Source organism: Meleagris gallopavo, chromosome 6 (genome assembly GCF_905368555.1).
Source record: "Meleagris gallopavo chromosome 6, MGAL_WU_HG_1.1, whole genome shotgun sequence".
In the NCBI taxonomy this organism is placed as follows: domain Eukaryota; kingdom Metazoa; phylum Chordata; class Aves; order Galliformes; family Phasianidae; genus Meleagris; species Meleagris gallopavo.
In genome coordinates, this window is record NC_139409.1 from 38962437 (window position 1) to 38989852 (window position 27416).

Below are 27416 nucleotides of genomic sequence, written 5' to 3' on the forward strand. Positions count from 1 at the left end.
AAGCACCTGTCCTTGAAGTGAATGCTTCTGTCTCTTGTCTCGGGCAGTGCATGGTCCGCATGAGAAGTGGAGAGGAATAGAGTGCCTCAGTGTGAGAGGGCACCCTGGCCATTTTTTCAGCTGCTCCTAATGTAAGCAGAGCACCCTGAGGAGCCCTCTCCTCTCTCTTCCCACCCAGCTCTGATTGCCATCTTTGAGTCTGTAATGGACTGGGAAATTATGGCTCCAGCTCTACTCACTTCCCACCTTTCCTGCTGTTTCTGTACGTATGTTTGCTAATGGTGTTGATGGTGACACCGATTAACCGGATGCTGTTTTGACATCTCCAAATCTTTTTGCAAAGGTCACTATTTGCTTGGTGGTGAAGGGCAGTTGAAAAGCCCTGTGTAGGCCATAAATAAATTATTGGTCTGTCTAGACCGCTAAAGTACTTTAGAAGTCCTGTTTAAAAGCTCAGGCACTTTCTTGTTTTGGTTGATCTTTTGTGCTTCACATCCCACTTGTTGTTTCTTGTCTCATGGTGAGAGCACGACTGATCGCCCAGGGAAATGGCAGAGGCCTCGAGTCACGCAGGGTCAGCCTTGGTAGGAAAGATGAGATTCCTGCCTGAAATGTTCTAATCAAGTTGGCTTTAGGGTATTTACAAACTACCTGGAAGAAGATTTGGCCCTGTCATGTTACACTGTAAATGCATTGATCCAGGTGGAGACATTGACTGATACTGGGGCAACAAAAAAACCATTTGGCCTAAACGTTATGGGAAAGTGTCCGCCAAGGAGATCTGTTTCTCGGGAGCCTGTCGGGCTAAGGAGGAAGCCAAAGTGTCTGTGCTTCTTTGGACCATCTGAGCTTCCCTGGAAAAATTTTTACTTCTAAGTTGTATTCAGTTTTTATTCTCATTGGCACAGAGTATGTTTAATGTCTTTTTTTTTTTCTTTCTTTCTTTTTTTGTTTTTCTGCAGTAATAGTAAAAATCTGTTTTTCTTCCTTAACTGTGCAGGCTGGCATGGCTTTGACTTATGATCCAACAGCTGCTATACAGAATGGGTAAGAAATGCATGTTTTCTTATATTTTTAAAAAAATTATTTTGAATACCATATTCTTTTTTTTCTTTCTGTGGTGAAACTCATTCAGAAGCAAATTTACTCAGTCATATTTTGTCTGAAGCATGTGATGCTATACTGTCAAGTTCTTCTTTTAGTTTCCCTTTTGTTTTTATGCCCTTTTGTTTGTAATATCCATTTGAATGGGAAGTTGTTTTTCCTAACAGTTTCCATCTCTTTTTGGCAAATGCTTGTGGTTTTTTAATCTCTCTTTCTCATGAAATGAAAACCAGTAAAGTTTCCCTTTACTGACTTTGCTTTTGTTAAAATGATCACTGAAGATTCCAGCATATTTTGGATATTAGAGCTGTTACTTAATCTGAGTCCTCTCTATTGCCTGGATGGCTTCCATGGCATTGTCTGAACAGAAATGCCAAACAGTGCAAAAGCCTTATATTTGTGTGCAAGCAGATGGGATTCAGGAGTAGAATGTAGAACAACACTCCTTTTCATTCCCCAGCTACAGCCTGCTGAAGAACTGAAACTTTTTTCAAATTTGCAAAGAAGTTACATCACCATATTATTTATGTGCATGATTACATTTCCAATTATTTCATGAAGTAGAAAAACAGATCCTTGAGATCCAGCTACCCTTTCAGACAGATTAACAATAATTTGAAGAGAAACAGGAGGCTCAGCCCTTTGATCAGAGTGACGTTTGATAGGATTATTCTGTGCATACTCCCATCTGCACTTTCCAGTGGAAGGATTGAACGTATTGATATTGAGCAGAGTAGATTTATTTGTTAAATGCTGTTTAGGGTACTGCTAGTTGAAGCATTTAAAAATCCCTAACAGTGAGAGTAGCTTTAAAAAAATCAACAGTAATAGTTTGTGTATTTTACTTAATTGCCCTTCGCAAGCATTATCTTGTAGGGCTTGTGATATTCTCATGTTGTGGATGAAGCAGCCAAGACAGAACAGCTCAGAAAAAGATTTTTTTTTTTTCACGCAGCTGTGAAAAGAGGATTTCACAATCCTCTGGTTTTGCTTCTCTGACCCCCCCCTAAACAAATATTTCTGCTTTATCATCGTACTTCTCAGCTGGTAACATACTGTAAGCTATAAATGAAACCATCACCAGTTCATAATCCACCAGTATTTCATCCAGACAAATGGCTTTTATTTCAAAGGATTTTTTGTATGTTGGTTGCATTAAATATTTGGAAATTGTAATTTGAATAATCCTTTGAGATTAATATCATTTTACTTAAAGAATATATTTTTTTAATTATGGAGCTTGACTTAGATTCCTGCATACTCACGTGTTTAGGACGTTTAGGGGATTTGGTCACGCAATTGTTTGAACACTTTTTCAATGATCTTTTGAAAAATAAATAGTAACCAATAGAGGTTTTTAAATATTCTTTTATTTGTAAAGCTTGAAAAACTACAGCATTACATACTGTTGTAAGAGTGACAATTCATTACTGCTTGGACATGTCTCTTCTTTCTGGAGTTCAAAATATTTTCTGTTTCATCAGAACAAAATCTTATTCAAATGTTCTTCCACTGAGATTTTTTCTGACTGCATGCACTATCAAGAGGAGAAGCTCTTACAATATGGGCAATATTGATTTGTCCTCCAATTCTATTCTCTGGTTGCATCTTCAAAATGCAGTCTCCTGAGGATCACCAGACCCTCTTTTGTTTACATGTTTTTGTTTTTGTTTTTTTAACTCTCCAGATATTCACTTAACAGTCATTATATATCCTATAGTTATAATTTTTCACTATTTTTCATAAGCTCTTTACTTACAAGTTTCTGGGTTTTATTTTGGCTAAGTCTGAGAACAATTTGGTGCATTGCTTGTAAAATGTGCAAATGCAATTTGTTGCTCTCAGTACAGCAGATGGGATCATAGCAGGTGTGTGGCCACGGTAAAAGAGAATGAGTTTAAAGACTCTTATAAACTATGAAGTGAAACAAGTCAACTTAAACATCCAATGAAGGTGTGTTAGGCAAGCACATTGCTCTTCACACTGAGGACAGTCTGGAAGTGAACACAAAACTGATGCTTGCAGCCTGCTTGTGTTGATATTGTGCCCATACTATGTAGGTGAAATGCTGCGTAATGCTCTGCAGTAAAGTGGACCAAGTAGATGTGTTTTGCATGGGGGAATCTATAAAACAAAGATGACCTCCTTGTAATATGTCTATTTGGTGTAAGCTGGTCAAGCAGGTGTTGTCCCTGCATGCAGCTCAGGATTTGTTGGTAGGCTGTGCTAAGCACAAGTCGCTCAGTCCTTCAGGTGCCTACCAGCACAGTGTAGACCAAGGCTAGAGATGGGAAATGTCAAGACGTGTAAGCCAAGGTGAAGATTCGGATTAAGTTATGAGTTGCTAATAAAACTCAAGAATGACTCCATTTATTAGAATCCCCTATAAGATTGGTAGATGTATTTCATGCATTTTGATGCGTGCACGTTGCTAAGTCCGTGCAGGATACATAGTGAATGGTAGTCTATTGGTGAAATGTGTCACTGCATGTGTCATGAAGAGGTATTTTAAATTTCCAGCCTTTTAAGAGATTTGGATTATACTGGTTTGTTTTGGGGCATAACCAACCCCTAGGGAAGAATTTAGATTCTTAAATGCTCTCCAGATGAAAAGGCGGGTTCTTGTTGCTCTCAGAGTAGTACTATCACTTTTATTATAGTATAACCACTTATTTGCCTAGAATGTCTATGACAGAAATAAAACAAAAGAGAGAGATGGAGACATTCACTAAAAATAGCAAAGGCTTTTTCCCCACAAAGGAATAGATTTTTATTTTTATTTTTTTTTTTTTTATTCTATTGCATTGTAAGCATGACTCCCCATTTCATTATATTGTTTTTATGCCCGTGTAACTCTGTTTAAGCATCCAGTGGAGTTGTATCAGCATAAAACTGGTGTAATGGAGTGGAGAATCTAGCCCAACATATAGCATAACATTGCAGTATGTGTTACTGAAGATGTGGTAGTTATACACTTCAGTAGATAAGCTCTTTTCCCCTGCCAATTGTTCCATGTCTTTTTTTCTTTTATAATCAGCCTTTTCTGAATTGCACTTACAAAAGAAGTCGGGCCTTATTCTGGGGAGCAGCATGCCTTGTGTAAAATGCTACTGATTTTTCAATTTGTGATATTAATATTGTTTTAGTGGTTTTAGGCACTCATACAAGGAACAAAATAGAGCTCTTGTACTTGCACTGTAAAGATGCTCATTTAAAATGTTGCTGAGGCTTGAGTTCTCCTGGCTATTTGACTAAGATTGCAATGTACTGTATCAGTTTAATATCTGATATCTGGGGGACTATACTGTGCATTTGCAGGCCAATGGGCTCAATATTCAGATAGGTCTTTTTCATCTCAAACATCTGACTCTGTGGCTTATTGCAACAGAAAATTGCTGCTCTGATAACGCTTGGTAATACTCTTACATTATGTGAGCCCCAGGATACTATTTATGAATGTAACTTCTTCAGTATTGCCTGCAGGCATGAGGCATGAGCAAATGGTGTTTATTGCAGTGCAAATAGGGTCTTGCTCTTGTACAGATTCTGTGTGGAAGCTTGCACATTCTCCCACAGGATGGGAACCATATGGATTTTTTTTTTCTATTTTTTGGCAAGGAAATAGCGACCAGACGCTCCAGATAATGTAGTCCCCAAATGCAGAGGGAGGGTTGATGTAGGAGCGGAATGTGTACTTTTTTGTTAAGCAGCAGGCACTGTTCTTAAAGCCTTGCCTATGTGTGCTGATGATGTACTGGGGAATGTGGTTCTTTTAACAACTCATAAAAATATTTTCTTTTGAATCCTTTATAAGCCCTTCCTCACGAACATTCCAGAAATCTTTTTGTCTCCTAGTGAACAGTTTTTCTTATTCTTATAGAATCCAGGCGTGCTTAAAAGGACTATTTGAAATGCAAGGGCAATGTCTGTTTTGCCTCTTTCCTCCCACCTGCCTCTCTATGCTTTTGCTTCTAGCAATACAATTGCAGAAGAGGAGCAGGGATGGTGGCTCACACCTGCAAACAAAAACTACAAGACCTTCATGGGCTATTGTAGGGATGCAAGCTGCAATTGCACAGAATGCAGCTGAGTCTTCTGGAGAACTCTCCTTAGAGCTCTCATGTTAACTACCACAAGGTTCATAGCTCTCAAATATAGTACCAGAAACTGATATATGTTTCAGTGCAAGCACACACGGGGCCGTAATTGAACTGTATATCTAAAATGGGTCAAAGCTAGTATAATTCATATCTCTTTTCACTCTACTTTCTAATGTGCATATTCCAATGACTGAGAATCCTACATCCCTTTGGATTTACTTACAATATCCTTCTTCCACCTTGTCTCACTTCTCTCTGGGCCTGAAGGAATGTTGATGCATTCCAAAGGGCTAGAAGTATAAAAATCAAGTATGATTAGGTTGGCAGCTGTGGATCTTATTGGGGTGCCTGAAAAGTTTTTATCGGGACAGGCCACTCTTGCATTTTTGATCCTCTCATGTTTGTTTTTTTTTTGAAGTCCACACTTATGTCAACTACATACCTAGATATTAGCCTGTTTACATATAAATGTAATATGGGAAATGCCTCCACATCCCATGGGCAAGAGCATGGTGAGCCCTCCTTTTGAGCAAGAGCCACTGGGGATGTGTGTGTAGCTGCGGCAGATTGAGCACCTTGAAGCTGGAGGATGTTTCTCTTGAGCCTATCCTCATCATTCCACTGTCCTTTGTGTGTGACAGAGACAGCTTCAGAATATACTGGCTCAGTTCTTACTCTGTTGAATTTCCTAAGGCAAATTACAACCCTTCCAGCACAAAATAATGCTGTGGCAGGAAGGAAAACCTTTGTCTCCAGGTACAGAGAATTCATGATCGCAAAATGTCTGACCTATAGCCTCTTACTTAAACTCAATTCATTATTATTTAAGTTGAAATTTATGAATTGGATTTTCTCACATTGTCATTTTCTGTGTCAAATTTCCTTCTCTTCTTTAACACTCTGGTGCATGCATTTTCACAATATAAATGAGTGTCCTGATAGTATGTTGTATTTGATGCCTATTTGAAAGCATTCCAAACTGCATCGGATAAATGGTATTGGCAAGGGTACTGGAAGGGTTGTATTTTTCACATTACCAGAGTGTATATTCTAGAAACTTATGTACTATTCAGATAACAGCATCTCCAAGCTGAAAATGAAATGGTTAGCTGTCTGTCAAGTTCTTGGCTTAGCACACATTTCCTATAAATTTGGTAGTATTTACTTGGACTTTTTGGAGAGTTTATTCCAAAGGGTCAGTGTTACTTCCAAATGGAAAAATTTTGTCCCGTGCACTCACCTTTGTCCAGGTGATTCATACATGGTGTGAGCACAGCTTCAGTGCCAGGACAGATAGAATTAGAACTGACAGAAGAAAAATGTGTTGTTTCTCTAAAAAGTATTGTTTTTATACTGTCCTTTGGTTGAAGAGGTTTGTATGTATTTTTGTTATACATTTAACCTGTAGAATAAGTTCTGCCAGTCTTCTCTGGACCATTTTCATTTTCAGCACAAAGCATTTCTTAGTTCATCCACTTAGCAACTACATTGCCAAAGTGAATTCTGATTAACCTTTATCTGGGAAGAAGATCCCTGTAATAGGACTAAGATAAAATACACATCATACTAAAGCCATAGATAAAACTGGCTAGTGCTGTAAAAATCCTTCCCCCCCCCAGCCCCAAATTTGTACAAGCATAATAGAACGTGCTTGATACAAGCAGAGGGATATAAATATTTCTAAGTTCTCATAAAAGGATATACAGAAAATTGGGCAAAGGCACAGTTTTAAAATAGTCTCTGTGCAAGTCTCTAAGAGCAGATAAATGTTCCTAAAATAGCAATATATTTCTATTAAACAAAAAATCACTCAGACGCCACCTGCTGCTCTTGGCATTTTAAAATCTTGTTTGGAGCAGGGAGAACTGATTGCTTCTCTGTCTTCCTCTCCCTTTCTAACTTTGAATGTTTCCACCCAACTTTCAGAGATGGGTGCTTGTATTTCCAAGCTTACTGGTTGGAGAAATACAGTGATTATTTAAGCCTGCATCCAAAATGAATGCATCCAGTCTGAACTAGAATGATTAGTACTAAATCTGGATGCCAGGGTGATCAGAAAATAGAGCACTTGTTTAAACACCAGTAATGGGTTGGGTTTTTTTGTTGCAGGGAGAATTGCTTCATTGCAGGGAGAAAGAACGCAAAAAGGCAGGGAGAGCAATCCACTGTTACAGAGAACATATGTGCAAAAGCTACTGTTATTCGTAGGGTTGCCGCGTGCTATATAAGAACAGTATGCATGCAGTTTGAATCAGACCAGAGGATGTGGTGCAGGAATACGTTTCTCTCCCTTAAGGATTCCAAAATATTAGCATTTTGACAGCAGTAAGATCACAAACGTATTTTTAAGCAGCACTGTTTGGTGGGGTTTTGTTTTTTGTTGTTGTTGTTGTTTTGTTTGTTTGTTTGTTTGTTTACAGTTAAAACTGAAAGAACGACAGACACAAAAATCTGGATGAGTACATGGGTATTAAGTACTTACACAGTACATCATTAGTGATGTTTTCCACGTGATAATATTGTCAATAATCATTTACCCACAGGGAAGTAGAATGAATATAACATTTATTATCGTCAAGCAAGATATAGTGGAACTTCTGTTCATAGCATGCAGTAGTAGAAATAAAAACAACTAGATCTGTGATTTTCATTGCTGCGTAGGGCATTTAGACTCATAATTTTTGATAAATTTCACCAGAAGGTAAGTTTTTAGCTCATGTAGATGAATATGAAAATTTCACCCAGAGATTCTGTACCCATCCCTTAATAAAATAAATCAGGCGTATATGTCGAATGTGTTATTCTCAGCACTGAAGCATTAAGATCTGAAAAGAAAACAGTGCTGCATGTAAAAGTGAAATCAGTTATCATTGTCTTCAATATTGCGTAAGAAATTTCCTTTCAGTAGATAGCACTCTGGAAAATCAGCTGTCTTTGCATTTCATATAATTACTTCTTGTGTTGAGAAGTTCTATATTTGTGCTAGTTGAAGTGAAAAAAATATGCTTTGTGTAAATATTCCTCCTCCTTTCCATTTTCAAAATCTACTCAGTGAAGCCATCACATCTTCCTCATTGTGGTTTTGGAAATAGGTGGACATAATTACCTGTGTAGACTCTTTTTGTCTTCGCCTGGGAGGCAGTGAATTAGTCATTCAGCGCCTAGCAGTCAAAAGGTTCAAAAAACTTGCTTTTGTTCTTTGTTTGCAGATTTTATTCCTCACCGTACAGTATTCCAACAAACCGCATGATTCCACAGACATCAATCACACCATTCATTGCTGCTTCCCCTGTCTCTACATATCAGGTACGTCAGATTTGTGCTTGTCTACTATGTTTCCCAGTTAATTATGTTTTGGATGTGGATGAAAGCAGAGTGGATACCACAGAAAACTACATGAGTGCTTGTGCTCTTGAATCATGCTTTAAACAAAAGGCTTTCTAGAAGTATTCAGGTATCGTTTGGTGTAGGGTTTTGAGTGTTTCCTGCATTCTTAACACTAGCAATGAAAGCTACTGTAATTTTTTCTTATTTCAGTCAGCTTCACCATCAAACAGCATTTTGCTTCATTTCCATTCAGCAATAGCAGATGCTTGTCATTCTTATTGAAATGTTTTGTCATTTTGACTCCATTTCATGAGCCAAATGTTTTGAACACTTTTTTTTTCATAATTTATGTTGTCTGGATTATATATTGACCTTCTGACCTCTGTTGTATTTGCTCCAGTAACGGCATCCTTTAACAGCACTCTTTTTTCCCAGTAATCCCTGACAGAGCAAGATTGTTTAGGATAATTCTCCTCATAAGCTTCTTCAGTCTCCAACACATTTTCTCTTTCAGAATTCCTCTTTTCAGCATATTTCAACCAGCTCTCCATTGGGAAAATATTACCATGTTCTAGCTTTGTGAGATGGAAGTCAAAACTGGATTGAATAGTATTATTATTAGCCTTTTTTTTTTTTCTGGGAACATATGTAAAGCTGGTCATTTTACCATTTCAGTTGGAATCATAGAATATCCCGAGTTGGAAGAGACTCACAAGGATCATATAGCCCAACTCCCGACTCCACACAAGACTCCCCAAAATTCAAACCTTATGTCTGAGAGGACTGTAAAGATGCTCTTTGAACTCCAGCAGCTTAGGGCCATGCCCACTTCCCTGGGGGAGCTTGTTCCATGCCCACCACCCTCTAGTGCAGAACCTTTCCCTAATCTCCAACCGGATCCTCCCCTGACACAGCTCCATGCTGTTCCCTTGGCTCCTGTCACTGTCACAGAGAGCAGAGCTCAGCACTGCCCCTCTGCTCCCTGTAAGGAGCTGCAGCTGCCATGAGGACCTCCTTGTCTCCAGACCCTTCCCCATCTTTGTAGCCCTCCTTTGTATGCTCTCTCATAGTTTTATATCTTTTTTATACTGTGGCACCCAAAGCTGCACCCAGTGCTCGAGGTGAGGCCACACAGCACAGAGGGACAATCCCGTCCCTCACCTGACTGGCCTGATGCACCCCAGGGTGCAGTTGGCCCTTTGGGCTGCATGGCCACAATGCTGACTCAGATTCAACTTTCCGCTCACTAGAACCCTCAGATGACTTTGTGCAGGGTTGCTCTCTATCCTCTCACCCCCTAATGTGTACGTATATCCAGGATTGCCCTGGTTATTGCTGTCCTGTGCTGCTAGCACTCTTCCAGACCTGAGTCCTAGACGAGAAACTGTTCCTACTGTTGGGATTGATTTGTTGGTTTGGTGTGGGTTTTTTGGGGGGAGGTTTAGGTTTTTTGGGTGTTTTTTTTTTTTTTTTCCCTCAGATAATGTTTATTTATCTACAGGCAATGCTGTACACAAACTGTGCTTTAAACCTGATCGTCAGAGATAAAGGATTCTTGTAATTTTCTTTGACTTCTGTGTTGTTCAATTTTAGGTAGCTATGTAACACCAAACAAGAAGTTGCTTTGGTGAGATGAATTCAGTAAATTTGCATCAGTTCGTGGTTTGATGCATTTAAATCAAAAAACATTTTGTTGCCATTTGTTTTGTTTTGTTTTCTAAAACCCAGATCATTTTTATTTGGTAGTTTATAGTTGAAGCCCAAAGACATTTGCCTTGGCACAGAGGAGGAATACAAAGAGGGGAGCACTGAACAGCATCAAGCTCATTAGAGCACTAATCTTTTTAGCTACTGGGGATTCACAATAGAAAATTTTGTAGTAGGTGTGTATTTGCATGTGTGTGCTCTGGTTTTGGTTCTAAAACTGTTACAGTGAACTTGCTTTTCAACAAAAACTCTGCTTTACCCAATTTCAAAATATGCTAAAGCACAAAACTACACAATTAATTCTCACTTGCTTCATGAACAAAATCACAGGGTATATGGAAAATCAGGACCTTATGGCTTTCTCCTACATATCCTTGTTCATCTTCAGCCTGAGATGCCACATGCCCTTCTCTGTGAGTGTGGAGGTAGTGACTGCCCACCGATGGCTATACCACAGATATATTTGCATGTACTTCTGATGTGTTGTGGTCCCCAAACTGACGCAGAAAGAATCAAGACTACACAATTCTTGAGATTGGCTCTGAGTTACAATAACATGTGGACCATTCATGCTTAGCAGAAAAGATAGTTATGGCTCAGAGATGCCACCACAAATACACAAGAACTTTGTAATGCACTTAATTGTTAGTAAAACTGATTTATCTGTGGAATCTGTTACATGTCAGTAGTCAGACAAAACAACAAAGAAAGGCTTCAGTGAGGCTTATTGAGTTCTAGTGAGAATGGATGCTATGATGCCCAAGGTAGGAGCTGCTTCTATGGATGAGGACATCTAAAGTCAACTACGCCATGGAAGCTTTCAATCATAGTGAGCTTCAAAAGCTCTGAATTAGATCTTCAGTTCTTCCTGAAAACAGGATAAATCAGTCTAGAATCTCTGAAAATGTTATACCTTTTAAAGTTTCGAAGACATGTTCACAGTTACATTGATGGATGAAAGCAAACAATACAAATGAAGAATTAAGACAACATGGAATATTGAATAATTCTTTCTGAGATTAAATAATGTGGATCACAGAGATGGTGCAATCTCTAGGACTTCTGAATTTGGTGGAAATATCAAATACAATTTGAAAGCTTTTTCCTTTGTCAGTAACTTTATAATGCATAAATGATGTTTACATTGAGCTACGTGCCTTGAGTCTTTTTCTAAAATTAGCTCTGTAGTTGCAATATAAATAATATTTTCAAGTAAATTATTGGAGTTCTGTTTTAAGCTTTTCTGTGCTAATAGAAAGTATTTGATGTGCAGGTCCAGAGTACTTCCTGGATGCCTCATCCGCCATATGTTATGCAACCAACAGTAAGTAGATACTAGCTAATATTCAACTAAAAATGCTTACACTGTAGCCTTACTCTGCTTGTCAGCCACAGGAACGTCCTAGGTTGTGTAAGAGCAGCCAGCTGCTCTTTTGACAAGAACCCTCTGCTGCAAAGATTTTGCTTCTTAAGGAACAATATTTGATTTAGTGAAAAGGGGAGGATGGGTGATACGTTATCTAACTGCATGGACTATAAGAAAAACTAGATCTAAAGTCTGGCTTCTGAAGCTTTGCTTCACGGTCTGCAAGATAGCTACGTTCCTGCATACTTTGAATTGTCAGGTTCAACACATTAGCCCTCCCTCATATGCTTATCCATCAAATAAGTCCTTTGTAGTTGTATATACTTTAAAGAATCCTCAATGCCTTAATATCGCATTTCAAGTACTGAAAAAGAGTGAAATACAGCTGTCTTACAGAATCTCTGCTTAATCTGAATCTCTTTCATGATTTGACCATCCAACTCTTTTTATTTCTGAGTAAATTTTTATCTTTCATCAACTTATAGCTACTATTTGTATCTGCATTAAACTTCAAATACCATTTATTAGAAACAATGCAGATGAATTTTTTTTTAACCTCTGTTTTGATGCACTTTGCCTAAATGTTGGTGATGTATCAGATGGAAAGAACATATTGAACAGCATTACCTACAGATTGTTTTAGTTTTGTTTCCTCTGTTTGACCAGTTTCTCTGGCATGGATCCACTCTAAAGTGTCATTAATCAAAATTCAAATGTGTATTCCACCTGAATATTATTATTGTTGTATCAATTCAAGTGAGGAGAGAAAAACAAAAAAGAAGTTCTGTAGTTTAGACTTGTTTGTTATGTGTACATTAGGATATTCATTATGTTAATTTGTGTTCAAATGTTTTGACCTCACAATAGATTAACATCTCTTGTTGTTTTCTGGTTAGAATTTGCTATGCAAAAATCTGGATAGAATTACCCCACATATCTTTTCAGTAGTGCAGGATTCTCATCCCACTTTTAACTCCCCTTCCATATCTTTGGAGACAAGTTTTTCAGTTTTGTCTAACTAGGCAGTGACTGTAGAGTGAGACTGACTGTCTCCAGAAAGCCCAATTCCCACCTCTGTGGTGCTGTACCACTCTCCAGGTCCTGGCAGAGATTTCCATCTCAGTGGAATAAAGCTATTGCTGTGTTTGTTGTAGGAAGTCAAACTGTATTGAACAATCAATTCTGTATTCTAAGTATTTGGGTTTACTTGCAGACCAGAAGAAATTTGAGAAGTGTGGATATGAGAAACTATCAGACTTGTAGAAGCCAAAGGATCTCTGATCCTTGTGGAAATATTCCATTTCAAAAAGAAAGAGCATACGCACTTTACCAATTCCAGTCTTTGTTTATATGTGTGTTTGAGTTTTATTTGACCATGTTCAGCAAAGCATTTTTCTGCACTACCAGAAGCAGTGAGTATTTTGGCGTACTGATTGGATGTGCTTACCTCTTGGTAAAGGGCTGTGAAGAGAAAAATAATTCTTATAGTGAGTAGCATCCTGAATATGCCAAGTTATATTTGTGTTCATTGCTAACCAGAGAGTTGTGTCAATGAAAGGATGTGTACTTTTATGTGGAAAAGCAGAGGGAGAGTGGATAAGAGGTTTAACATTTCAGTTTCAGTGTCACTGCTATTGTGGGCTATCCCTATGTGTTGTCTCTAGCAATTCCAGTCTTTTCACTGAAAGATTTTTCCTACGTTTTTCCCGAGATTTATGTTCTTAAATAAATGGACAGGAGGCCCTTTAGTACTGAAGGCAAAAAGGCAGAACTACCATTCTCCAGATTTCATTCAGAGATGAATTCTTTATTAGGAATGTCTGAAAAATGGCCAGAGAATTACTGCACGGCAAACTATGAGAATTGATGGCCTATTTTGAAAGAAAATAAAGAATGTGTGTCCATAGTAAGTTTGCTCTATTCTAGGCAACTCCATAGCTTAAAAAAGTATGAAGAAAAGATGGCAGAATGTAAGACCCAATGATCTGATGAAACTGGGAACTTTCTAATTCACTTAGCTTTTTGTTTCTTCTGTAACTTAGTTTGCCATGTTATTATCTAAATTGCTACCACTTTACTTCACAGTGTTTTATGAGATGATTGATTGCGGTGCATGATATCCCATTGGAAACCAGTGCAGATAAATATTACATTCCCTTTGCCCCGGGAAGGAGAACATTTTGTTAAGCCTGTATTATTCTTTCTGAATAAAGATGAACTCTTACAGAAAGCACAGTTTGAATTGCTCAAATGCCAGCGGTTAATTCTTTGTTTTTATTATAAATATCCACTAAATTATGTTACTGGATGATTAGTTTTTCATTTCAGAAGGAAGCTCCTACTTGATACTTATGTATAATTTAATACCACATAGTGTCCCCCGTGACAGAAAAAGAATCAGGCCCGTGCTATAGAGGAGACAAAGGAGGTTTTCATTCAGCATGCCATGCACAGACAGGACAGCTTGCTCCCAGACTGGCAAGCTTGCTGACAGGAGGAAAGAGCTGTGCTGTGCAGCATCACCACCCTGCCTCTGCCGGCCTCTTCTTTGCATGCCCATCTCTGCTTTTATGTCACCTCTCTGTCCACTGTCATGTAAACACCGTGCTCCGTTTTTGCTGATATCCCTCTGCAGTAGGTTGGCCTGGTGGAGGTTTTGCTCATTTATTTCTCTTTGTATATCGAGTTCAGTCACATCTTCCTGATGTATGCATTCTGTTTTTGTTTACTTGGTGAATTCAAAGAACACTATAGTAAATGTAAAACACTTTATCTCTGATTCTTTCTATAGCTTTTTAACTATGATTCTAATAGATAGCAGCAACATATCCATTACCCAGAAAATACATGCAGATTGCTGTCCCTTCCCCAACCTTGTCTGTCTTACTTCTGTGATCTCATTACAAACAATGAATAACCAAAATGACTTTCTATGAGAAGAAAACAATCAGAAATACTGGGAAATTTTTTTCTCAAGTCAAATGGGGCAGTCCAGGGCTCCTCAGATATAGCATAATTTACTCTTGATTTTCCCTGTAACTTTTAAACTTAATGTAGTAGGTTGATGCTAAAGAGCGATAGCATTTTAAAAAGGTGAGGGGGGGAGGGGTTAGCTTTGAATTTTACTAGCTTTATGCAAAGAGCCATGGAAAAGTAGTATCAGATGTGTTGAGGAAGTACTGATGTTTCAGAATAACCAGTAATATGCTGAAATAAAAGGGTCATAACTCCCAAATCATTGTGCTTGCACAACCTTCAGAGTTTTGGGAAATAGGATCCCAGATTCACATGCCTTTAGGCTCATGTGTGACTCAAACAGTTGAAAATGCATTCTTTGTCAATGGAGCCTTCACCATTTTATGACCATATTGATTATACTGTGTGCAAGTAAGAATGCCTCACTTTCGCCAGTTTTCTTCTTTTTCCATGTGCCATGGTCCCTCATACCAGCTCCAATGGAAGACAGACTCCCAAAGAGTAGTGGCCATGTGGAGTTGGGCTCGTATTGACACAATATGTAATCTACTGATCACAGTCTAGGCTCCATTTAGTTAACTGTATCTTTCAAAGTACAGTTCAAACTCATCCCTTCTTGAAAGGATTCTTGTATTTCTTCACCGCCTTAGGATAAGGGATAGCAATGAGAGAATCAAAACAGAGAAGGGATAAAGGTTATTCTAGAGATTTATAATATTTGCCATATTAATATGTTTTTCCTGCAGTCCCTAGAGGCCATTTGGTGGTTCGGGAAAAACACTGAAAACCATGATCTAAGCTCAGTTCATATATAGATAATCTTCATTTTTATTAATAATGACATTTGTGTAAAACTTTTTTTTATACAGGTCTTTATTGCACATTATGTGTGTACTCCTGCCTCTAAGGCAATTCTTTTTAGCAAACCAACAGAAATGCTCTACACTACTACTGTGTGTACATACTGGCTTTTATTTTCTAGTAAAACTGCACCCCCACAACAATTAACTTACGCACACAAATAGGTGTTCTTCTCAGTCTTGAGCAGTTTGTGGAGAAGGAATATGCCAGTGGCAGCACAAAGGGGGCAAGCAGAGCAGCATATGGAAAAAAATCTACTATTGATAAAGTGCATTTGGGAGAAATGCTCTTCTGCACATTTCTCAAGCCCATACAGCCCTTTTAGAAAGGTTGATATCTTAACCAATGTCATCATTGTCTTTCTTTAACATCAAAAACAAAAACATTGTTTCATAAGCAGCATGAAACCCCTGTTCTGGTGTGATGTGAGGCTGTGTAACGACTCCAGAACCTTGCCTTTTGATTGTTGTGCGTGAATGCAGCTTAAAAAGTACAAACTGTCCAACTGAAATATATCAGTTTTCATTTTCTCACTAGCAACTCTGTTGTTTTGGACAGTACCCAAAATACCACAGCAGTTTCAGTGTTTTGATTCCTGCACTCTCAAACAAAGAAGTTCCTTGTGCTCCCTTCGGTGTCCCTCTCCCAAGGCTGCTTTCTTTACCTCACGTTTGTTTCTCTACCTTTTTAGCAAACAGAGCCAGGAGTCGATCTTACATTTGGATGTATAGTATAAGGGAACAAAGTATGTCCTTTGCAGACAGCTGAGTCCTGCATCCAAGATGAAATGTGAGAGTTCAGCTAGATGGTATGAAAAGTAAACAGGAAATAATCCTTGGAAATTGGAATCTCCAGCTATTCTTTTAACTTTTAGATGTGTGTTTTTAAGAGATCCTTTGAACGTGAACTTACTTGAACTTTTAAAGCTAAAGAGTTTAGAGGTTGAAATAACTAACCGTATACCAGTGCCAAAGTTTTGCTGAACAATTTTAATTTCAGTGTTTCCCAAGGCAGAAAATCAAGGACTGCCAATTCTATAACTCTGATAATCAAGACGGTAATTGGCAATGTTCCTTTGGGACAAGCAGGCTTGCATGAGGTCATTTCTGCCTGCCTCTTGCCCAGCACTGGCCTTTTTTAGAAGTTGCCTCTTCTACTAATTGGGTAATTTCAGCCTCAGCTGGGCATGCTCCGACTGACCCTCTCTAGTGCCAGCTGCAGTGGTGTAAGGAGAGTGCTGGGCTGTCTGCCTGAGGAGGCTGGAAAAGCAGTGCCCGTCACCCAAGCTCACACCTCTGTAAAAGGGAATAGGTGTAAACAACTTACCCAAGTCACACATCATGCTCAAGCATAGAGGCTTGTATGTCTGATTATTCAGTTCTTCTGGAATCATATCAAACTACTGATGCAGTCATTTGTTCTGCTGTTGTAGAAATTAGTATGAATTAATCTGAATGGCAGAAAAAGCCTTATTCGAGTTAGATTTCCAACCCTTTTTTTGACACTCTGCTGGAGCCCCCTAGTGAAATTGGTGTTTTTGTGATGGCAGAAAGACGCACCACATATGGATTCAGTTAGAAGATGTGGACAGGAGAACCACAAGCCTTTCCAGCAGACAGTCCATTGCATTTGAGGAACTTGCGTGTTGCTCTTTAATCTTAAAAAGACATAAGAGTTCTAGTAAATTTTATTTTCATGTATGCTACAGATAATACAAATGAATACTAAATGGATAAACCAACAGTCTAAAAATTTTAAAGGGCATTCATATTACTGGAAAAAATATTTATATATATATAATACAAATCTATAAATGGAAAAGGAGAAGATATTTGGAAAAAAAGACTGACAGTAAATCTTAGAGATACTCCAGAGACTCTGAAGCCAGGAATTTCTGGTTGAGAGATACATGGTTATGGAATATTGATTTCTCTTTAACAGAAAAGATGTAACTTTAACTGTCAACTTTCATTGTCAAGAAAAATCTTGACATGACAACTGTTTAAAAGCAGTAAGGTTCATCAAAGGAGGCTATTTTTTAAAATATAGTTATTAATCAATAGACATTAGAGTACCTTCTGTGGAAGAATGTAGTGCGTTTAAAAAAAAAATCAATGTCTAATTTTGTACAAAGCCTGCAGTCTGTTTTAAGTTTTCCAGTTTCATGTACATTTACTAAGACTGAAAATCACTAATTCTTTACTTCGTATAATGTGTGTACCATGTGTGTCGTGGGTTACATGTAGATTTGTATTTACACAAAGTTTTAAATTTATGGAGTCAAAAGCTTAAGCATAGCCTGTAACGTTCATATATAGTGTTTGCCATTTTGAGCAAAAAATTTCTCATTTGATCAGCATTCATCATTTTAGTTATTGTCCAGGTTGTAGACAAATAAGTAGAAAGAATGTGATAGGATCAGTAAGGAGTGATGGACTACATAAGCACATGGTATTAATTATAGTCCAAGAGTTAGAATGATGAGTGTGCAAAAAGTAACAGGCTCAGCAGAAGGGTGAATTATGTAAGCTTATGATATAATTTTGACAGATGATTTTTCAGTTTAGTTCACCATCAAATATTTTTCCATCTGTATTGCGCTGTGGTTTTGCATGCTGCGTGCTGTAAGCAAGCAAGGCTTGTGGTACAGGTGTATAACAGTCTTGTCAGAATTATCCTCTATCATGGACCATCTCTTATTTATTTGCAGTAACGTCCATTGTTTTGCAGAGGATGCTAATACTTCAACCTCTGCAGTGAGTGCTTTGCTACACTGGTTTAAGTGAATGTTGATTTCTGTCTGATATTCTTGTAGTAAGCAGGACACAGTCCCCCTTGAAACACAGATGGTTGTATACTGTAATTGCCAAATGTGCAAATTCTGTGAGGGTGGAAAGGAAAGGCAGCAATTTTCATCTGCCACCAGCAGCGAAAAGCTTTGAAAAAGCTCTGTGCTCTGGCAACACTGAAGATTCGCACTATTAGTGACAAGGCTGGGAGTTATCTACTGTTGTTGCCTGCTGCACACGGTGGTGGGTCTCTTTCCCATGATGAAGACATGGTTCTCATTTCCATAATGCAGATAAGGATAGAGGTTGTTGCTGCAGAACAGTTCTTCAGCAGAAAGGGAGCTGTATTTCCTTTGTGCTTCATAACCCCCATCTGTGCATTGCAGAAAAATGACATTTCCATTAGAGGTGAGGCACTGAGCAGCTTTGGAGAACGGGGCAGCCCTGTGAACCCAAAAGAGCAGTATTAAGGAACAGTATTATTATATAGCTAGCCTGCTCTAGTGTTTGGCGACCCTGCACATAGCAGGGGTGTTGAAACTCGATGATCATTGTGATCCTTTTCAACCCAGGCCATTCTACGATTCTAGAGAAATGCTGGGGCATCACTGTAACTGTGATGATTCCAGCATAACAGTTATGAAGGCTGACACAACCTCTCAAAGTCACAGATGTGAGTTCCTGCTAGTGAAGGGACAAGTCGAGTTGGAGTCTTTTGACAAAATATAGTTTTATACATAACTGAAGAGGAATGAGTTATGAAGGAATCAAGGTGTAATTTGCAAATTACTGTAACTTTTTTTTTTTTTTAATATGCTATTCATGCAGGTTTTTGACATAGAGAATTCTGTGAAAGCAAATTCCAAATGGAAATCATGAATATTTCTTCATGTACATGTGTAATGTATGGCAATATTCATTTTTGCTGGAGCTCCTTTCTGACCTAAGCCTGCTTTTCCTCACACCGGTTTCAGAGGACTCACACACTTAGAGCACTTAATGATAAATAATTTTTCTTCTGCCACTGATCTTGTGCATGACCTTGGGGAAAACATCATTCTTCTCAGCCTCAGTTTCTCATTTGTCTTTTGTTTTCTTACCACCATCTATTTAGATTACAGAACTGTCATACCACTAAATAGCTTTTACTGGCCTCTTGTGAAATGTCTGGTGGAACAAGGGCCTTTAAGCACAACTTCACAATTATATTATTAACATTTAGAGTTGTCTTGTTAAATATTAAAATAAACCTGTCTTGACTACAAGGGGAAATGTTGGGTCTAATTTTGCTGGTATAAATCAGGAGTTAACCTGACTTTAGAAAATTGAGTTACAAAGGTGTGAAGTAGTAAGAATGAGAAGAGAATCACGCCTGCAGCAAAAAGTTGATGAAGGAGACTCTGGCACACACATAATTCTTAGAACAAAAGCACTATCATAAATTACCATTAGGTTATGCAAGTGCATTCAAGGACCAATTTATCTAAGTAGGAGAAATTAGCTAATGTATACATTACTTTGATTATGTCATGATTATCCAGCAGAGGAATTGTGTAAAAAAATTTAAAAATTGTCCTTTAGGGAGCTAGTGGCCAGTTCATAAGACTCAGGATTCCAGCTATATCCAAGAACCATGCTATATAATCCCTTCCAAAACCTGATTAAATAGTTAGATTTTTTTGCCTCTTGCTAATTCTGTCTGGAGACTTATTTCAGAACACCTTTGCTCTGAAGCTTAAAACTGCATTTTTAATTCCAACCAAAACGTACTCCTGCTTATTTTACATCTGTCTGCTCCTGGCCAAACATTCCCATCTCTCTTCAGAAAAGCTCTCTTCTAGATGTTTTCTACATTAATTTATAGGCAAAAATTTTACCTGCATCTTTGTTTGCTGAGCTAATTATGCTGTCATCACAATGCATTTGCAGTCCCTTAGCAGGTTTGTACCTCTGGCTGTTACACTGGCCGTTCTTTGGATCTGTTTCACTTTGAATTCATTTTTCTAGGACAGCCAATGCACACAGTATTCTAACCCTTTTTAGAACAACATTAATATTTGTGTCTCTTTTTCTGGGAGTACTTTATTGCATGTGACCCTGCTAATGCAGACATCCAGCAATTTGAAGTTATACCTAGATTTTCTTTCTGCTTTCTATCAATTGTTTCTCTGTTATGGAGGAAACCTTTAGTAGTGTAATTATCTTCATGAATCTGCTTAATCCAGTGTTTCCTGTACAGTACTTTGATCTACCGGTTTACTGTCAGTGCCTCCTAACCTCATCATTTCCTCAAATCTTTTTTTTTTTTTTTTGTTCAAGGACATTATTAAAAATATTGGCTGAGAACAGTCTTTATGGAGATTTTAGTGACCCTTCCACCAAAGCACTATAGTTTCACATTCAGCACAACCTGCTGTAATATCTTCTTCACTTAATTCCTTATCTTCCCTAGACTTTATTAATTGGTGGTGTAGCACTACCTGAAATATTTTATTGACCTTCAGAGAGCTTAGACCTGCTGTGTCCTTTGTCTAGAAAATAGGTCATGTTATTTTAAAAAAGTAGATTATCTAGCTCTATCTTTGGTTTATCTGTGTTCTATATTAACTAATATCCTCTAGATCTAGCCTCTGGAACTGTGATTACGTGTGCTAGTTCTTCCATTATTCCCATATAGAGAAAGTCCAGACCTGGTTCCTTGTTTCGCTTGTACCCACACCTTGAGCTCACTCACTTCTTTGGTTTTTTCATCTGCTTTGACTGTATTCATCCCTCTGCCCAAACTTTCATTCTCAAAAAGCTTTCTGCCTCTGCTGTGTGATAACTCACGCAGGAAATGAAGGCAATGTCCTTATTCTGTTCAGGTTTCTTCTGAATTACCTTTAATCTGCACCTGATCCTCAGCAAATGGGGAGCCTGTCTCTGGGTTCTGTCCTTGTTTTTCACTTACCTGTTTGAAAAGTCTTTTGTTTGGCGTTTGAATGTCGTTGCAAGCTCTCACATAGATTTTTAGCAAATGTTACTTCTGGTCTGTAAGATGCAGCTTTTTCATCTTTTTATTTTTCATTCTGTGTTCATTCCTGATATTCTTACCTAGGTGTCTGAATAAGTGGTTGACTAATTAATGCCTCCTCCACTGTGGCTGGTGAAGCATCTTAATAGCATAATTATTTTATAATTATTTTTGCAGATGAAGTACTGACTTTTTTTAATATCAAACGTATAAATGTACAGTTTGATTTGACCTCCTGGAAGTTAGAAACTCCCAAGATATCATAAGTAATAGCTCATTATTGAATATAGTCTAACTATATTTGCCATTCATTTTTTATTCTATTAAATGAAATGCTTTCTTTTCAGATCAAATGTCTTTATAAAGAATGTAATATTGACCTAAGCTTTGCAGTACAGAGACAGCTTTAGATAAAATCATGTATCTTTGCTAAACTGATTTCAGTCCTACTGAAGTTAAGCAGACTGATCATTTAATTACACTTTTTAGGTTGCAACCTCATGCCCTTGTTTTCTTCTCAAACTGTTGCAAATTAGGAATGACCATGTTTTCTTCTCAAATTGGTGTAAATTAAGAATAAGTCTGTTCTAAGTCCATGCATTCAAATGTATGTGTCAAAAAGCTTCTTGTTAAGAATCAGTGGTATCTGCAACATTGCTGAGAGTATGGTTTCAACTTCTTTTTCTTACATGATTGCAAAAACAAATAGAGAAATATAATAGTATAAACACTGAACATTCCTTGACTGTTTCATAGTAGACTGATGAAAACGAGTTGTGTAAAACAGTGATATATCAACAAAGTCAGAAGAATTTTGAAAGAGTGCTGAGTTGTTATTTAGTTAAACCGCTGAAGGATTATTTTTTGGACTACCTGCCAAAGAGAGATGCAGTTCCAGCAGAGTAGGCTTTCTTATCAAAAGGTCTATTGTTAAAAGGAAAGGGGAAATCAGAAGTTGAAATTTCACTTCTTCTAACTGTGGTTTAAATGCAATTTGTTACTTTTTATTACTGACAACAGCCTTGAATGTACCTAGTTAAAGGATGTCTGCAGTTTTCCCAGTCCCTGCCTTTTGAATAAGTTACCTGGGAGCTTTTGTTAAATCACCGCAGGCCTCGTTGCCCAGAAGAAGCCTCATCTCTCACATCCTAAATCCCAGCTGTAGCACATTTATAGGAAGCAACTGAGTGGAAGATATCCCTTTCTTCTACACATAGCACACACATCCCAAAGCAGGAAAAAAAAATTGATTTCTTCATTATCAGATGTCTACTTTTGCCTCTTGAAAAACTGTAACACTCAGAAAAAAACATGTGCAGAGTCTTCACCCAGGCCTTGGTCCAGAATAACTTGGAACATTTCTTCAGCTCAAAGCTGAGGATCACAGCATTGACACCCCGCTACTTATCTCTGTGGTGGGACAAGAGGATTGCATATGATTCACACAGAGAACGGCTTGCTTTCAAACAGCCTTTGTACTTTTCCAGTATGACAATCTGTAAATCATTATGCACCCCTCTTTGCCCAATCCACACAGGATGTGAGGCTGTGTCAGCTCCCAGCTTGATAGCCTTCCTCTTTAGTGCGATCAATAAAAGCTCCTGCTTGCAGCTTTGGAAATTACTGGTCTATGGCCTGCTACTCGCCAAGAGCGTGGGCGTCACTTTCACAGATGTCCTGCATCTGATGGGGCTGAGACTAGAGTCAGTCTTGTTTTTCCTGGTAGCAGGTAGTAGGAGAGACATGCTGTGGTAAAGCTGCTCCATCTATATTGCTGCCATTGCTCCTGGCTTGCCTGGCTTTCTCAGTGGGCTGATAGTGTTTGCCCACTAACCCATGTTAGTTCCACATGTACATGTTTCTTAAACACCTCCAGGGCAGTCCATTCCAGTGCCTAACCACTCTTTCAGAGAATAATTTTTTCTTACTATCCAACCCAAACCTCCCCTTGTGCCACTTGAAGCCATTCCCTCTCATCCTATTGATGCAGCAGTCTTTCTCTCTGATTTATGTCTGCAGAAGTAGCAAAGCTGTAGTTCCCTCATTAACTCTCGCTCTAAGTTCACCACAGACATCAGTACAAGTGTATGGGAACTGCTGAATCACGGTCTGAACCTCTGATTGATCACTTGAGGCGAGCAATGAGTCAGCCACAGGAGCACAGGTGAATTACATTCACCTGTGCTGCTGGAAGGGGTGGAGCCTGGCTGCACCTCTTCTAGACCCATTTAAGAGCTGACTGCCAGTGGGGAAGGATCTCTTCTGGAGATCCTCTTCTCTAGAGTTTTGTAGTGAGCCCAGGATGCAGGTAAGTATTCTATCTATTCTCTTTGGGTATAATAACTGCTTAGCCTAACGCTGGTACATTTCATAATTATAACATCGTACATTCATTGATTATAAAGCAGGTTAGATGCTGACCTGTTGGAAAGGAGCTTTTCAAACAAACATGTGGATGTCCTGGTGGCCCACAGGTTGGCCATGAGCAAGCAGTGTGTCCTTAAGGCCAGGAAGGCCAATAGTATTCTGGGGTGAATTAAAAAGAGCATGGCCAGCAGGTCAAGGGAGGTGGTTGTCCCGCTCTACTCTGCTCTGGTGAGGCCGCATCTGGACTACTGTGTACATTTATGGACTTCTCAGTTTAAAAAAGACAGAGAACATCTGGAGGGGGCCACAAGGATGATTTGAGTCCTGCAGCATCTCTGTCATGAGGAAGGACTGAGAGGACTGTTTAGTCTAAAAAAGACTGAGAGAGTGTGTTATCATATTATCAATGCTTATAAATATCTAAAGGGCAGGAATCAAGAGGATAAGGCCAGGCCCTTTTCAGTAGTGCCCAGCAACAGGACAATGGGCAACAGACACAGACCAGAACATATGATGTTCCATATGATCATGAGGAAATACTTCCTTTTTTTGAGGTTTATAGAGCACTGGTATAGGCAGCCTAGAGAGATTGTGGAGTCTCTTTCTCTGGTGATATTCAAAGCACACCTGGATGCTTTCCTGTGAAATCTGCCCTAGGGAAACTTTTATAGCAGAGGGGTTAGACTAGAAGATCTCTAAAGGTCCCTTCCAACCCATATGATTCTGTGATTTTTTTTTTTTTTTTTGCATGTGATTCAGCAATGGAAACCACCCATCACAATAGCTGAAGTTGCAACAGGCCATATCTTCCCCCAGAAACAGCAGAGAACTGACAAGAATTTGAAGAGGAAAGAGTTGTGCAATTACGCCTGCTCTCATGCTGCCTTCTGCAGAGCATAGTACCCAGTTCACATGTCTTACCATTCTTTTGATAATCAATTTTATAACTTTTCAGCCTAGATCTTCACAGCTGCTCAACACCTTGATTATATTGATTTTAATCTGAGTTGACTATGGGGCCGATTTCAGTCAGTGCTTTGGATATGGTGGCGGGGGCAAAAATGGTCCTGAAAAGGTGGTCTGGCACTGTTGCTGCTACCAAGAATGATTCTGGGCTTAGTGCCCAGATTTGTTTTAAAACAGCAAGCTTACTTCTAATCTATACTAATGTTTGTGGTAGAGTCAGGTACAACTCTCCTAGAGTAGCTTCCAGTCCCTATATACTATTTTTACCCTTTTGTCTCCACTTTCCAAGGTCGTAAATCAAGACCTATTTATCCACTGGTGAGAATTCAGCTTGACTCTAACACTGAGGAGCCTTTTGCAGGATCTGTGTAGGTGTTGTGCACAGCTTTGAGCTTCTGGGCTTTGTACTTCAGTGAATAGTAAGCAGAGATGTTTCCCCTAGGGTAATATAAATAAAATATTGTATACAACTGTCACCCATTCAGAATACTGGTGATTATTTTGCTGTAAACCAAATGAACTTATTGTGAAGATTTAAAATGAGATCTTGGAGAATTTGGGCATAATTTAACCAAAGAGAACTTAGTATTACAGGAACCAGGATGTCATCATTTGTCAATCTTCCCAGCATTTGACATGCCGTTCAAATCTCTCCTCTAGTTAGTTACCAGTAATATAAGTCATGGCTTTGAGAGTATGAGCTCCGATGCTTAGCCATGATCCACAGTTAAGATCATCCAAACTGTCTCCAGACTGAGAGAAACAAAAGAGAAAACGCACCTCTGTAGCTCTTATCTCTTTAATGATTTTGTGTGCTTGTCTACCCAATACACCAGTGCACTCAAATCATCTTTGAACCTACTTTCATCATTTTGCTCAACAGACATATAGAGGAGTAAGTAAGACTGTGCTGTGAGTGCAGTTGTGTCAAGTGGTGTGTGACAGTGCCTTGCTCTTTCATTTTACCTTTTTGGCCCAGCAACGGCAATTTGTAAGCCGTTATTATCCCACATTAATTCATTCTTTTTCTCACAGAAGAAAAGGCTATGTTAACTCTTTTGTGTTGTTGAAATTCTTGTGGGTAGAGAGTGATTAAACTCTTTGAAGTTAACAATTCCAATATTCAGTATATGTCCTAGGCACATCATAAGCATTGCTTTTACATGTTTTATGTTCTAAAGGACAATAGTTTTGCTCAAATGTGGCGGTTTCCTCTTAGAAGTGTCTTCTCTATTTCAAAGGATGCTATCTGTCATTATGACATGCTCCAAAATGAGGACCCAAGCCAAGCAAGAGCAGAACAATCAGAAGGTTAGAATGACAGAGAAAAAACAAGAAATCCCAAAAGAGTCTTCAGACTGGCACCCATTTTTACTCTACATATCGTTGGTTGTTTAGTACTGATAAGTCAGTGCACTTCAATGTGGAATTGTTTGGCTTCCCTGTGAGGCAATCCATTTTGCCAACCTCTGACTTAGTAACTATAGCAAATTCCATGTGTGTCAGTGAGCTCTTCAGGCAATGAGCTTTTGCTGTGATCTGGTTAGACCTTCAAGCAGCTGACCCGTGCTTATGTCTGCATGGCAAGTCTGAAGCTCATATGCTTGATCAGAAGTGAAAAGATGAATCGTCATCTTTAAAATGTAGGACAGTTGCCAGCAAGTTTTAAAATCTTCTCTATAGAGTTGGAATGCAACTTCCTAAAACTGATGAATCAGTTCTGAGGATTGCTACTAGGCTCTAATTTTCCTGAAGGTTTTCAAAGGCTTTTGAAATGATTCTGAAATATTTCAATAATTGGTGTTGTACAATATTAAAAATCCTGCCAAGGTACCTAATTAAGTGCAGCCATAGTTGCTTCTCCAAACTGAAATTTACTCCTTGGTTTGACGTATTGTGAGCCTCTTATATAGGTGGATAATTCAAGCTCCACAATGAGTTTTGGTCACCTAGTTTCTCAGTTCAGTAGGTCTGCAATTGAATCATTTCCTCTTAATGGGTGACTTGACTAAGTGGTTTGAAAGTAATTAGCAAACCCAGTGGATCTGATCTTGAAGTGTACGATCAGCATCTTATCAGGAACTGTTCATTTCCTATGGGAAGCTGTGGTCAACTTCTCAACAAATTCAGAGCACAACTTGTTCCTTCTTCTAAGGAAGCTAATCAAGGAATGGTTGCACCATCCCAGACATGTTTTGACTTGTGATAAAGTGATCCCAGCTGGCTCTAGGGGCATTTTCAGAAAGTCTATTCTTTATTAGTACTGGATGTTTTATTTGGTCACTTTAAAGGAAATAGTAATTGACTTCTTACAGACACAGACTTTTTTTAATCCACTAATACATTTTAATCTTGGGGCACAGCTATAAATGGGATATGCTTCCTCTCCAGAGCAATTCAGATTGATTTTTTTTCTACTTCAGAAATATATTATAGAAGACCCACAGTATATAAAAGTGCTCAGTGTGTTGAGATGAACTGGCCTTGTGGTATATGCAGCTCCTAATGGGAGTTCAGTACATTTAGGGAAGTGGTAATTGATTGCCTGGTGCTTGGGCTAATTGATATGGCACTGAGTTAGTCAGAAGCTCTCAGCTCCATCAAAATCACACATGATAGTGCTCCAGCGCTTCTTAATATTGACTGGGTAGTTCATACAATAAAAACAGCGTGTTGTGAAGGAGACTTCCAGAGCTGAGTGAATCTTCCTTGAGCATCAGTTACATTCTTTCCAGAAAGGCTTCCTGCCTGGAGTAGCATTACTCCTCTGCTGGAAAATTTTTAAAAGGATGTTCTCAGGTCTGTTTATTTTTTATGGGCTTGGATGCGGTCACTGAGAT

The 27416-nt window shown here is 38.6% G+C and overlaps 1 protein-coding gene across 14 annotated transcripts in view; it reads left to right on the plus strand.

Annotated features, from left to right (window-relative positions):
• RBMS3 (RNA binding motif single stranded interacting protein 3) overlaps positions 1 to 27416 on the plus strand; it is a 700434-nt gene that overhangs the window by 619227 nt on the left and 53791 nt on the right. For 13 of the 14 annotated variants that reach the window (XR_014883963.1, XM_085226391.1, XM_085226395.1 and 10 more), the window contains 3 exons: positions 1001 to 1047; positions 8414 to 8510; positions 11512 to 11562. Coding sequence is in view for 13 of the 14 variants with exons in the window: in XM_085226391.1 (XP_085082517.1) it covers positions 1001 to 1047; positions 8414 to 8510; positions 11512 to 11562 (195 nt within the window). In the remaining variant the exon portion in view is untranslated. Of the gene's footprint in view, positions 1 to 1000; positions 1048 to 8413; positions 8511 to 11511; positions 11563 to 24369; positions 25010 to 27416 lie in introns of those variants that run through there. The other variant, XM_085226398.1, reaches the window with a different exon arrangement.